This window comes from Cervus canadensis, chromosome 28 (genome assembly GCF_019320065.1).
Source record: "Cervus canadensis isolate Bull #8, Minnesota chromosome 28, ASM1932006v1, whole genome shotgun sequence".
NCBI classification, from domain to species: domain Eukaryota; kingdom Metazoa; phylum Chordata; class Mammalia; order Artiodactyla; family Cervidae; genus Cervus; species Cervus canadensis.
Genome location: NC_057413.1, coordinates 18,780,123 through 18,792,611, shown reverse-complemented (window position 1 = coordinate 18,792,611; position 12,489 = coordinate 18,780,123). Strand labels below are relative to the sequence as shown.

The 12,489-nt window shown below is 37.0% G+C and overlaps 1 protein-coding gene across 1 annotated transcript in view; it reads right to left on the bottom strand.

The window, feature by feature from the left end:
- Window positions 1-12,489, bottom strand: part of LOC122429225 (testis-expressed basic protein 1-like) — a 128,956-nt gene that overhangs the window by 61,451 nt on the left and 55,016 nt on the right. The window contains exons 32-33 of the mRNA XM_043449470.1: window positions 9,968-10,446; window positions 9,401-9,877 (exon numbers count right to left, since the gene is read on the bottom strand). Coding sequence (XP_043305405.1) covers window positions 9,401-9,877; window positions 9,968-10,446 — 956 coding nt within the window. The remainder of the gene's footprint in view (window positions 1-9,400; window positions 9,878-9,967; window positions 10,447-12,489) is intronic.

The following is a 12,489-nucleotide window of genomic DNA, read 5'->3' as shown; positions in this document are numbered from 1 at the left end:
TTCAACCTCTCTAGTCTTTGACTTCTTCTAAAGTGCAGTGTTTGCCTGGCTGTGAGGAGTGAAGAGGATATTCAAGGTTCTGATAAAGACTTCTAATTAGTCATCTTGTTTTGGTCTCACCCTTCACATCTGCCATCAGTTCTTGAGCCTCTCTGGAGTTCTCCATTTGAATTGATATTTTTCTTGCCTTTCTCCATTGTTTAGGTGCAGGCTTCTTCTGTCTGCTAAGTTAGTCATCTGCTTTTGAAAAACTCAGCACTTAAAAATCATTCTCATTTCCTTTTGTCCTTCTGTTTGTATTTTGTGTGTATGCTTTTTCCATTTATTTTCATTCCAATGAGATTTTAGCAGGGAGTTTAGATAAATGCCTTGTGAAATAGAACTCACCCTCCCTGCCCACTCTGAACTCATTTGGAGGTTCATATTTAAACACAATGGACATGGAACTAGTAATAGCCACTGGGGTGAAAATTCTTCCACACACCATTCACACAAAGTCAGTTACAAATAAGAAACAAACAAGAAAGAAACTTACTTCTGGGTTCTGATTTCTCTTCTGAAATATAAACACAAATAAACATATAAATATCATTTGCTTAAGGGAAGGAGATTCTAGTTTTCTTTAGTATTATTTTGTTGTGTGGTATGTAGGACTAAAAATATTAGTAATTGGATCAAAAACTTTTAAATAATTAATAAACTGAAGTTCATCAGAATTAAGGAACAGTAGAGGAACTTGCCAATGGCAACCCACCCCAGCACTCTTGCCTAGAGAATCCCATGGACGGAGGAGCCTGGTGGGCTGCAGTCCATGGGGTTGCTAGGAGTCGGACACGACTGAGCCACTTCACTTTCCCTTTTCACTTTCATGCATTGGAGAAGGAAATGGCAGCCCACTCCAGTGTTCTTGCCTGGAGAATCCCAGGGACGGGGGAGCCTGGTGGGCTGCCATCTATGGGGTCGCACAGAGTCGGACATGACTGAAGTGACTTGGCAGAGGAACTTGCTGAAGATTCTGAATTTTTCATAGAATAGAAACAAATATACAACTGTTGTTTCCTTCATAGAAGGAGCTCAATGTCATGTTTTCCTCTAATAGTCTTTTGGGTGAATTCATTTTAAAGTTAGACTATTTTGGGACTCTAAGTCATCTCTATCTGTTGTTCCTGGTCTCTATGGTGGAAATGTCGTAGGTTTTGGAAATCTGTGCAACCATTCTGTTTTCCGTTTCATCTCTTTTCACCTCAGGGACTATTGAGATTTCTGTAAATTTGCTGAGAAATAAAGTAACTTCTAGTTTAGATCAGATAGTTTTGTCACAAAGGTATCAAAGCTTTTTAATTTGTTTATGTTTTTAATTAAGAACAAAGCTTCTATTTACATTTTCGGTGAGGAACACCAGAAAAATGAATCTTTAATTTTGCATCAAAAAAATTAGCTTCAGTAGAATTAATCAGTTTGTGCATCCCTAATGTGATTTAAGAACAGAGTAATCTGGGGGTTTTAAGATTTCTTGAGTTTTTTAGATTGAAGACAATAACATCCATAAATATTTTTATTTATCTTTGATTGAAACTTTTCATTTTAGGTAAAAGCATTAGAACATGCAAATCCTATTGTATCCACATTTACATCATTATTCTTACTTTTCTCCTGTTAGGCAGCCTACATCAGAACAGCTCAACCATATACAGATGGTAGGAAAATAGATTTTGTTAACTAGTCTACTTAAATGATTTTTTCCACTGTTAAGCTAGTATGTAAGCTAGTGGCAAGGTGACTTTCTAGGGAAAGCTGACTTACTAGGGCAAGGGAAAGAGGGAATGATATATAGAAACATCAAGATTTTGGTAATATCCATAGTTATTAATATTATCTTCTGCCCCTATCAATCATGGATTAAAAAAAAACAACTGGAGATGTTAAAGAATTGCTAATAGTTTTTGCATGTTTTTCCCATCTGTCTAAAATACCTACCAAAATAAATGAATGTGGTTTGTCTTGGGTAAGAAGTTATGTTTCTTTTTTTCTTGCCTTTGTTTTTTTTCCAAACTCAGAATTCTCTTTAAGAGTGAACTGGGATTTGAATTCAGCCTCTGAGATGTTTAAACACTGCACTATGTTGTATTTCCACTTCTGTTTTCTTCTCTCTGTTCTAATTTTGCTTCTCATGCCTGCCTACTCACACCACCACCACTTTCCTACCCAGACTGAATATTTGTTGTTGAAAAGGCAGTATAAGTAATCCTGAGAGGGAGTTTTGATATGGTCATTGTTCCTAAGGCATGATACTTGCTTAGTGCTAAAGGGACTCTTAGTGCTAAGGGACTCCATGTGCTAAAGCTCCAGTGGGCTCTTTTCTATTGTTCTTCAAAAATGTTTAGCAAATATTTACTGTATTTGAGAATAAAGGATATTGATATTTGGTGATGTGAGTACATTGTGATTCCCTGTCCTTACCTTTGAGTCTGCTGCTTCTATAGTGATCTTCAGGGAGAAAGAGTAGGAACACCACCTTCCTATGATAGAGCTGAGGTATTAGTACTAGTGGTGAGGACTTTTCTGTCCTTGAGGTCTGGGGAAAATGTTAAGATTTACTGGTTCTTTGCCCAGAGGAATCGGGTGGAGAGGGAGATGGGAGGGGGGATCGGGATGGGGAATAAGTGTAAATCTATGGCTGATTCATATCAATGTATGACAAAACCCACTGAAATGTTGTGAAGTAATTAGCCTCCAACTAATAAAAAAATTAAAAAAAAAATAAGATTTACTGGTTCTTTGAGGGTGCTTAGCATGTGAAAACTGTGAAGCCCATTGGGAAAGGCTGTTCCTTTATGCTCATTTGTTTTCCTGGGAGAGTATCCTTGACCCTGCCTGTCTTGCTGGGCCAGATTGCTCCCAGTTCTTGTAGTTAGGAAAGATCTGGTTAGGGGAGAAACATGATTGCAAGGATCCTTCCTTCCTGTGTCACAGTAAGGAAGAATTTTCCACTTTGTACACAGACAGGTCAACAGGCACTGCCATGACTTTAATAGCATAGTGATTGTCAATAGAAATCTTAAGAGTTTGATAGTTAATCTGATGGTTTAGGGGAGATTAGCCTGAATAAGCAAAGAAGGATATTTCACTCAAAAGCCAGAGGGAGGAAAACCAAACCGAATATCTAAAACATGTCATCTTGTGAAGTAGAGCAAATAAAAATCTCAGGTAAGAACAGTAAGAAAAAAATTAAAGGACTCCAGATCAAGCTAAAAAAGATATTTGAATTTAGCTTGGACTTGGTGATGACTTTTTGGTTCAACATGCCAAAGGCACAATTCGTGAAAAAAATAATTTATAAGCTGGACTTAATTAAAATAAAAAATTTCTGTGAATGATGTCTGTTGACCTGGAGTGATATATGTGACATTATTAAGTGAAGAAATCAAGTTGTAGAAGGCATATGTTTGATTTCTTTTTCATAGATGTTTATATGAGCATGGATTAAGATATGGAGAGATTCATAGGAAGTTACACTAACATTTTGAGTTTTTAATTTTTAGAGAGAAGTCTAATAAATATTTAAATATTTTTGAGGCCTGAGTAACAGTGTGTGTAACCTGTAGTGTAATTTGACTTCTCAGTCTTGACAGATGCTCAGGACTCTGGATGATGATAGATAAGAATATTCCTTAAACATTACAGAATAGGTTTTTATTTTTTCAAAACCTAATTGGAACCTCCCAAGTAGTGAGTAAGGACAGTGGTTGTTTTTTCTACTCTTAACTACTTGAAAAGAAGAGAGTAATGAAATTTAATAAAATATAAAACTGTATATTCTAACCAGTTTTTTAGTTTATTCTTTTATTCCTTTGGATCTTGTTTTAAAATTCTATACTTTTCCCCTTTCAATAGCTCCCTGTATTTGCTTCCTAGACATGCCAGTTATTATCTGGTGAGAAGTATTTTGGAACAACGGGAAATTGTATTTTTAATGCAATTCTAACCCAAGAAATACTTTTTTGGGATAGGAGTCACAGTAATTTTACATGAATCATTTATTTCCCAATATCTTTTCATTTCTTATTTAATTTTGTTGTTTCTAAAATCACTTTCCTTTTTTCCTTTCCTTATGTTTGTCTTCTAAATGCAAAATGACTAATGGTAAGGCTTCCACTTATTTCCTTTTTCTTTTCATCTTTACTGAGGTATAACTGACAAATAAAAATTGTATATACTTAAAGTGTAATACTTTATTTCATCCTTAGTTTTAGTGAGATATAATTGACATATAACACTGTGTAAGTTTAAGGTGTACAATATATGATATATATGCATATGTTATAGATTTCTATAATAAGTTTAGTTAACATCCATCACCTCACACAGTTACAAATTTTCTTTTTTCCATGTGGTGAGAACTTTTAAAATCTACTCTCTTAGCAACCAACTTGAAGTTTTGGTGTATGTTCCTGCTTCATCTTGTGAACCAGGCACTTGATGTTTGTTAACTTACTTGTAAGATAAAATTTACCACCACTGATTTTCTGTTAAGTCCTATATTCCTACCTTTGTATCTAAACCATCTTGAAAGTACATATATTCATTTTACTAATATTTACATCATTTTGCTAAACATGGTGCTATTTTGATAGCTCACCCTTTTCACCTTCCTTTTTTGGGAGTCCTTTAAGATTTTTGTGTGTGTTAGTCGCTCAGTCGTGTCTGACTCTTTGCGACCCCAAGGACTGTAGCCTGCCAGGCTCCTCTGTCCATGGGATTTTCCAAGCAAGAATACTGGAGTAGGTTGCCATTTCCTTCTCCAGAGGATCTTTCCAACCCATGAATTGAACCTGGGTCTCCCATGTTGCAGGCAGACTCGTTACCATCTGAGCCACCAGGGAAGATTTTCATATCTATATCTTAAAGGGAGGATTAACAATTGTTTTTAACTAGTCTGTTTTTTGGTGGTCTTTAATGTTCCATTTTCATAGTTGGTTTCCTATTGTATGACTTATTTGCTTTCAAAGAAACCTCTAGTGGGGATAAAAATGTTTTGACTGCAAGCTAGAAATTTTGGAGAAGATACAGGAAGGTTTCCATGAATTCATCTCTTCTGAATCCTTGGTTCAGAGGGATATACTCTTCAGTATGGAGTCAGCTGAGCTGATTGCTAAAGTCTGTCTGCTGTTTTTTTTTTTTAAGTAGTTGCCTTGGCAGGGTCCCTACTTCTTAGCAGAAATCCTAGAGAAACTGCATTTGTCAGAGCCTTCTAAATCCTCTAGCTAACTACCAACAAAGGTCTGTATAGTCAAGGCTATGGTTTTTCCAGTAGTCATGCATGGATGTGAGGGTTGGACTATAAAGAAAGCTGAGCACTGAAAAATTGAAGCTTTTGAACTGTGGTGTTGGAGAAGACTCTTGAGAGTCTGTTGGACTGCAGGGAGATCAAACCAGTCAATCCTAAAGGAAATCAACCCTGAGTATTCATTGGAAGAATTGATGCTGAAGCTGAAACTCCAGTACTTTGGCCACCTGATGCGAAGAACTGACTCATTTGAAAAGACCCTGATGCTGGGAAAGATTGAAGGCAGGAGGAGAAGGGGTTGACTGAGGATGAGATGATTGGATGGCATCACCAACTCAATGGACATGAGTTTGAGCAAGCTCCCGGAGATGGTGAAGGACAGAGAAGCCTGGCATGCTGCCGTTGGTGCAGTTGCAGAGAGTTGGACATGACTGAGCAACTGAAGAACAAAAAAACCACCAGTTGAATCCAGAGAGATAGAAAAATGACATAAGGATCATGAAAACCTAAATATTTTAAACTATATTAAAAGCCTTCTGGTTACATTTTTTCCTGATTAGCATAATACATGCAAGAGATATCAACCAAGATTCATAAAAATCTTTAAATGTGTATATTCCAGAGACATATATTTGTGTGTGTGCTAAGATACATTATAAAAATTTCATGTTCAATATTTATTCTCCTCCTCTGCTCCATTTTTTTTTTTTTCCAATGCAGTCTTGCTAATAAATCCATGTGGTTTATCAAAGGTCTTAAGGAGTTTTGAGACTCCTGAAATTAACTTAGGATTATACACCAGGTGCGGGACTCTGAGCACACAGGAGGGGTCCACACAGTGGTCTAACTTGTGGAGCTTCTCCTGTCAGCTTGTGGTTGAATAGCATGAGCCAGTTATGTAATGCTTTATACTTTGGGCAGGTACTAAAGTATGGTTTCTTTCTCTCTGTTTTTGGTCAAACCTCTTTAAAGAATCCTAGCATATTATTAGTTTGAAAAACTTCCCTGGAAGACATCCAGTTAGTCCAAAAGAATTTTGTACTTTGAAATATAAACTCATATTTGGAAGAAACCATAAAGATAATCTATTCCAACCACTTAGCTGATTCCTTAGAATCTCCTCTGCAGCATTCCCACTGATTGACCATGCACTCTTTTCTTCTTTTTTTAAAAAACTTATTTTTAATTGGAGGATAATTGTTTTACAATATTGTGTTGGCTTCTTCCATATGACAATGTGAATCAACCATAAGTATACATTAAACTCTTGCTCAGACTCTTTTAGGTATCCTGCTTTTCCTTATTGCTGACATAAAAATTCATTACTTTGAATCTTCCATTCATTGGTCTTATTTCCTTGAGGTTATACAAAATACTCTAATCCATGATGAACCTTCATATATTTGAAAAAAATTCCCATTTTCTCCCTGTGTGTCACTCTCCTACCACCCTGGGTGAGACTGTAGAACTTTCTGCTTACTTGAAATTATTTGAATTCCCTTATCATCATGGGCTTCCCAGGTGACACTAGTGGTAAAGAACCTGCCTGCCAACGCAGGAGATATAAAGAGATGCAGGTTCGATCCATGGGTCCGGAAGATCCCCTGGAGGAGGACATGGCAACCCACTCCAGAATTCTTGCCTGGAGAATCCCATGGTCAGAGGAGCCTGGCAGGCTATAGTCCATAGGATCACAAAGAGTCAGACAGGACTGAAGCGACTTAGCACGCACACACACCATCATAGTCTTTCTCTTCTGAAGACACTCTACTTGATCCACACCCCATGACAGAACTGAGTGTAATATTCAGAATATGGGTTAACTAGCACAGAATAATAGTAGCATGAAAATAAAGTTCCTAAAATCCCAATCAGACTAAAACTGACTTTATTGTAAGGTATATCCTGTAGCTACTTAATTTGTCTCTGTATTCTGCCTACTTACATTCCTTCTCCTGGCTACCCCATTTTGTAAAGTGCTTTTTACAAGTTTAATCAGTCATCTTCAAAACAGCAACTTCGCTGGTCTATTTCTGTTCTTATTCTCCTTGGAGTCCCAGCTATCCTTTAATTATACTTTCTTTTTGAAATTCTCATCTTCCTTAATTATCATAACGTTCATTATATAGATCCTCTTTCTGTCTTCCCATACCTTAATTTTCTTCTTCAACATAGTACAAGTAACAAGGTTAGTTCTTAGACCTGTGCTTTTGCTAGCTCTGTACTTTCTCCTTTGGGAGGGTCATTTACTCTTAAGGCTTCAAATGTGACCTCTATTGGACTGGCTGCAGACCCCTCAAGTGACAAGTGTTATTGTTTGTCCTCTTAAACTCAATATATGTTATTCCCTTCCTGCTCCACAAATTAGCTCGTTTGTTATTGTCTGCCACTGTGTTCCAGTAGTCATGGAGTCATCAATTATTTTGCTTTTCCTTACTCATATATAGTCATTATGAAGTAGTGATTCTTTTTGAGAAAATATGTCATATCTATCTCTTCTATTTATTCTCTATCACTTACTACTCCAAGTAACCCTTAACTAGTTTTACTACCTATGATGTTTCTCCTCTTCAGTCTATTTTGAGTATTGTTCTTTAAGTGAAACCTTATTTACTTCTGAGCTACCAGGGAAGATCTGGGTTTGATCCCTGGGTCAGGAAGATCCCCTGGAGAAGGGAATGGCAACCCACTCTAGTATTCTTGCCTGGAGAATCCCATGGACAGAAGAGCCTACAGTCTGGCCTACAGTCTGTGGGGTCGCAAAGAGTTGGACACAACTGAGCGACTAACACTTTCTAACATGACTAACACTTTATTTGCTTCACTCTCCTTCTCAAACACTCAAGAAGGCTTCCAGTTACCTAATAAATAAAATATAAATTCTGGGTTTATTTTTAAAATCGCTTCAGAATCTTCTAACCCTCCTTTTCAAGATTATACCACCACATGCTTATGAGCCTATTGCAACAATAAAATTTGCTACTTCCCCTGGAATATAACATGGTAGTCTTTAATCCCTTTGGTTTTCTTCTACTTGTTCTGCTTCACTCAGCATTTCATCTCTCTTTTTAGATACATCATATACTACTTCTTCCTTCCTCATGAGGGTATCCCCTTCATCTTCTCATCCAAAGAGGTTGCTAACTTGTATTATATTGTCCACATAAACTTCATTCTGATGCTTAGATTTTACTGAAAAAAACTGTCACATGTATACATACTATGTCATTGTATATGCTACAAGCTACTTGATTTATAGGGACTCTTATTTTTCTGTACACCCCTTATTGCTAGAACAGTGCCTTGCAAACAGATCCACCAGGAGTAATTACTGGTTGGTTGATTGATCAGGCTATCACAAAGATAAAATATTTGTCAAAGGAAATTATTTTAATTTTTAAAATAGAAATGTTTTATTTCAGAAAGTATCCAGTCTTTCTTGACTGAGTAAATCCAAGTATCAACTTATAACAGAGGTGGAAGCTGAGGTTTGTGACTGAAGAGATCTAAAACTTGAAACTTCTGGATAGCAGAAACTCTGCAGATGTATAGTTTAAAGGCAATCTACTATGATACAGATAAGTTAATGGCTAGTATATAACTTGTATTTGGAGGACAGAAGTCATAATAATCAGTTGTCTTATGGGCCTTTTATTTGCCACTGCTCTTCCCTTTTGTTGTACTTTACAAGCAAAGGAAGCTTTACTTGGTTTTGCGCCTTTGTGAAGTTTCCACTTTTTTATCCTTGATTGTCAAGTTATTCTTTCCTAGAACTTTGTCCTTTTCTCCATGACCATTCTTGTTTTTGGCATCATTTTCTTCTTTATCTTTCCCTGTATTTCTCTTTTCATTGTCCTGCTTTTCTTTGTCTTCTGAACTCTCCTTTTCTTGGGCCGTTTGTCCATTTGATATTCTGGTCTCACTCTTCTTTACTTGGGACCCCTGTCTTATTGGTATTCTAGTTTCACTCTTCTTTACTTGGGACCCCTGTCCTATTGGTATTCTAGTTTCACTCTTCTTTACTTGGGACCCCTGTCCTATTGGTATTCTAGTTTCACTCTTCTTTACTTGGGACCCCTGTCCTTTTAGTATTCTGGTCTCTCTCTTCTTTACTTGGGACCCCTGCCCTATTGGTATTCTGGTCTCACTCTTCTTCACTTTGGGCCCCTGTCCTTTTGGTGTCTTGGCTTCACTTTCCTCTGTTTGGGCGTCCTGTTCTTGTGGTATTTCAGCTTTACTTTTCTCTACTTGGACTTCCTGTCCTTTTGGTATTTTGGCTTCACTTTTCTCTGCTTGGGCTTCCTGTCCTTGTAGTACGTTGGCCTCAGTCTTTTCCACTTGGACATCCTGTCCTTTTGGTATCTTGGCTTCACTTTTCTCTATGTGGGTGTCCTTTCCTTGTGATATTTCAGCTTTACTTTCCTCTACTTGGGCTTCCTGTCCTTGTACTTTGGCCTCACTCTTTTCTACTTGGGCGTCCTGTCCTTTTGGTATTTTGGCTTCACTTTTCTCTGCTTGGGCGTCCTGTCCTTGTGGTATTTCAACTTTATGTTCCTCTACTTGGGCTTCCTGTCCTTGTGGTACTTTGGCCTCACTCTTTTCTACTTGGGCATCCTGTCCTTGTGGTATTTCGGCTTCACTTTTCTTTATTTGGGCTTCCTGTCCTTGTAGTATTTTGACCTCACTCTCCTCTTTTTGGGCTTCCTGTCCTTTTGGTATTTTGACTTCACTTTTCTCTGCTTGGGCGTCCTGTCCTTGTGTTGTTTCGGCCTCATTCTTCTCTGCTTTGGCTTCCTGTCCTTGCGGTATTTCAACCTCACTCTTCTCTACCTGGGCTGCTGCTTCTCTTGGCATTTTCATGTCTCTCACTTTTTCTTGGGATTCTTGTCTTTTCCTTATCTCAGCATTACTGTCCTTTACCTTGACTCCCATTTCTATCTTACTTTTCTGCAACTCAACATCTTGGAAACTGCTTGATTCATTTTTGTGCTCTGCTATCACGACTTCATCAGAATCTGTAAATGAGATTTTCTTCTGTAGTTCTTCCTTGTTTTTTTCTTGGCTACTCTGAAACTTTGTAGTGCTTCCACTTTTTAGAATCTGGGCTTTGGAATCTGATTTTTTTATAAGTTCTCCATCCATGTAACCTGGAAATATAACTGAGCACACAACAAAAGTGCATGATTCAGATATCAAGTATTTTTGTTTTATTCCTACATAAAACTGACAAGTGGAGATAACTTGTGGAGATAACTTGAGATTTTCATTAAAATATAAAATGGTGGAACTCTACGCATAAAATTATATAAATATTGATAACTTTCCAGACTTCTTTCAATAAATCAAAAAATTAATGGAAGAAAAGGTAAAATGTTATCAAAATGAACTGGCATTTGTTCAGTATATTGTGTCTAATAATATTTGATAGCTAATGGAGGATATATTCCAAAAAGAAATAGAATTCAATTTTAGAAAAATTGTAGAAAGCAATGATTGTTTCTTAAAATAGAAAGAAGAGATGCAAAATATGCTTTCCCTATTCAATGAAAGCATATCTCATTAATATGCAAAAGTAATACTAGTGCTAGATGATAATTATTGAGTGCTTACTATATACCAGGCAGTAATGTTCTGAGCACTTTGTATATATTAACTCATTTAATCCTCACAAAAACCATATAGGGTAGATACTATTACTATTCCTATTTTACAGATTAATAAACTAAGGTACAGAAAGTTTAAATAGGTGTGAATATGGTCATGAAGTTAGTAGGTGGTGGAGCTGGGATTTGAACCTGAGTAGTCAGACTTCAAAGGTCAGTTTTAGCCAATACCCTAGACATCTGCTAATGCACTATGCAAAAATTTCAAGTCCCTTTTTTCATGTATAGGTAAATGAACTCTGCTGTGTCTCAATTTTTGTGTGTTCTATAAACTTGAATTTGCTAGTTTTTGCCTTTTTTTTTTTTTGATGATTTGATTCCCTGGATTAAGAAAAAACAGTATCTGTAGTACCAAGGAAAATTGTGTGGGTTCTTGCCATGAAGCAGAGGCATGCCTTGCTTTGAACAAATTCAATATTTAATATTTAATGGCATAGTCAAGGCTATGGTTTTTCCAGTAGTTATGTATGGATGTGAGAGTTGGACTATAAAGAAAGCTGAGTGCCGAAGAATTGATGCTTTTGAACTGTGGTGTTGGAGAAGACTCTTGAGGGTCCCTTGGACTGCAAGGAGATCCAACCAGTCCATCCTAAGGGAGATCAGTCCTGGCTGTTCAGTGGAAGGACTGATGTTGAAGCTGAAGCTCCAGTACTTTGGCAAGCTGATGCGAAGAGCTGACTCATTGGAAAAGACCCTGATGCTGGGAAAGATTGAGGGCAGGAGGAGAAGGGGACAACAGAGGATGAGATGGTTGGATGGCATCACCGACTCGATGGACATGAGTTTGGGTGGACTCTAGGAGTTGGTGATGGACAGGGAGGCCTGGCGTGCTGTGGTTCATGGAGTTGCAAAGAGTCGGACACAACTGAGTGACTGAACTGAACTGAACTCAGTGGCATAGAAAGAATACTGAATTTAAGACTTAAATCAAAAACATCCCTGTTAGCTGGGTTTATTTGGGTAAATCAGTTAACCCCCAAAGACTTACTTTATTCATATTTAGTCTTTTATACCCACTTTGTTCAGCTGTTTAAGGATTCTAGACAGTGTTTAAGGAGCATGGCCTTTAGAGACAGACTGGTTTAAATCTGACTCCATACTTGACTAGCTGGGTGACCTTGGGGAAACTTCACTTTTTAATCTGTAAAATGAGAACAGGTACTTCACAGAAGTATAAGTAGCTACTTCACAGAAGTGTAAGGAGGATTAAATATCAATAATATCTAAGTTAATTAGTCAGTTCAGTGCATGAAACATAGTATGTAATGAATAAATGTTGACTATTATTACTGTCACATGAGACAGACACTTGTCTGTCTGTCTCTGTCTCTGATCTATCAAAACTCTCTCTGATCTATCAAGACATTCTTAGTTCCAACCAAATAATTTAGAGAAATGGTTAATTGCATTACAGAAAGATTTACTGCTTAAAATTTAACTATTCAGTTTTTAAAATAGGAAGCTCTTTGGTACATTTAGGGTTTGATGTTTGAAAAATTAATATATGCATAACTGAATTCTACTAGTTATAAATAAGTA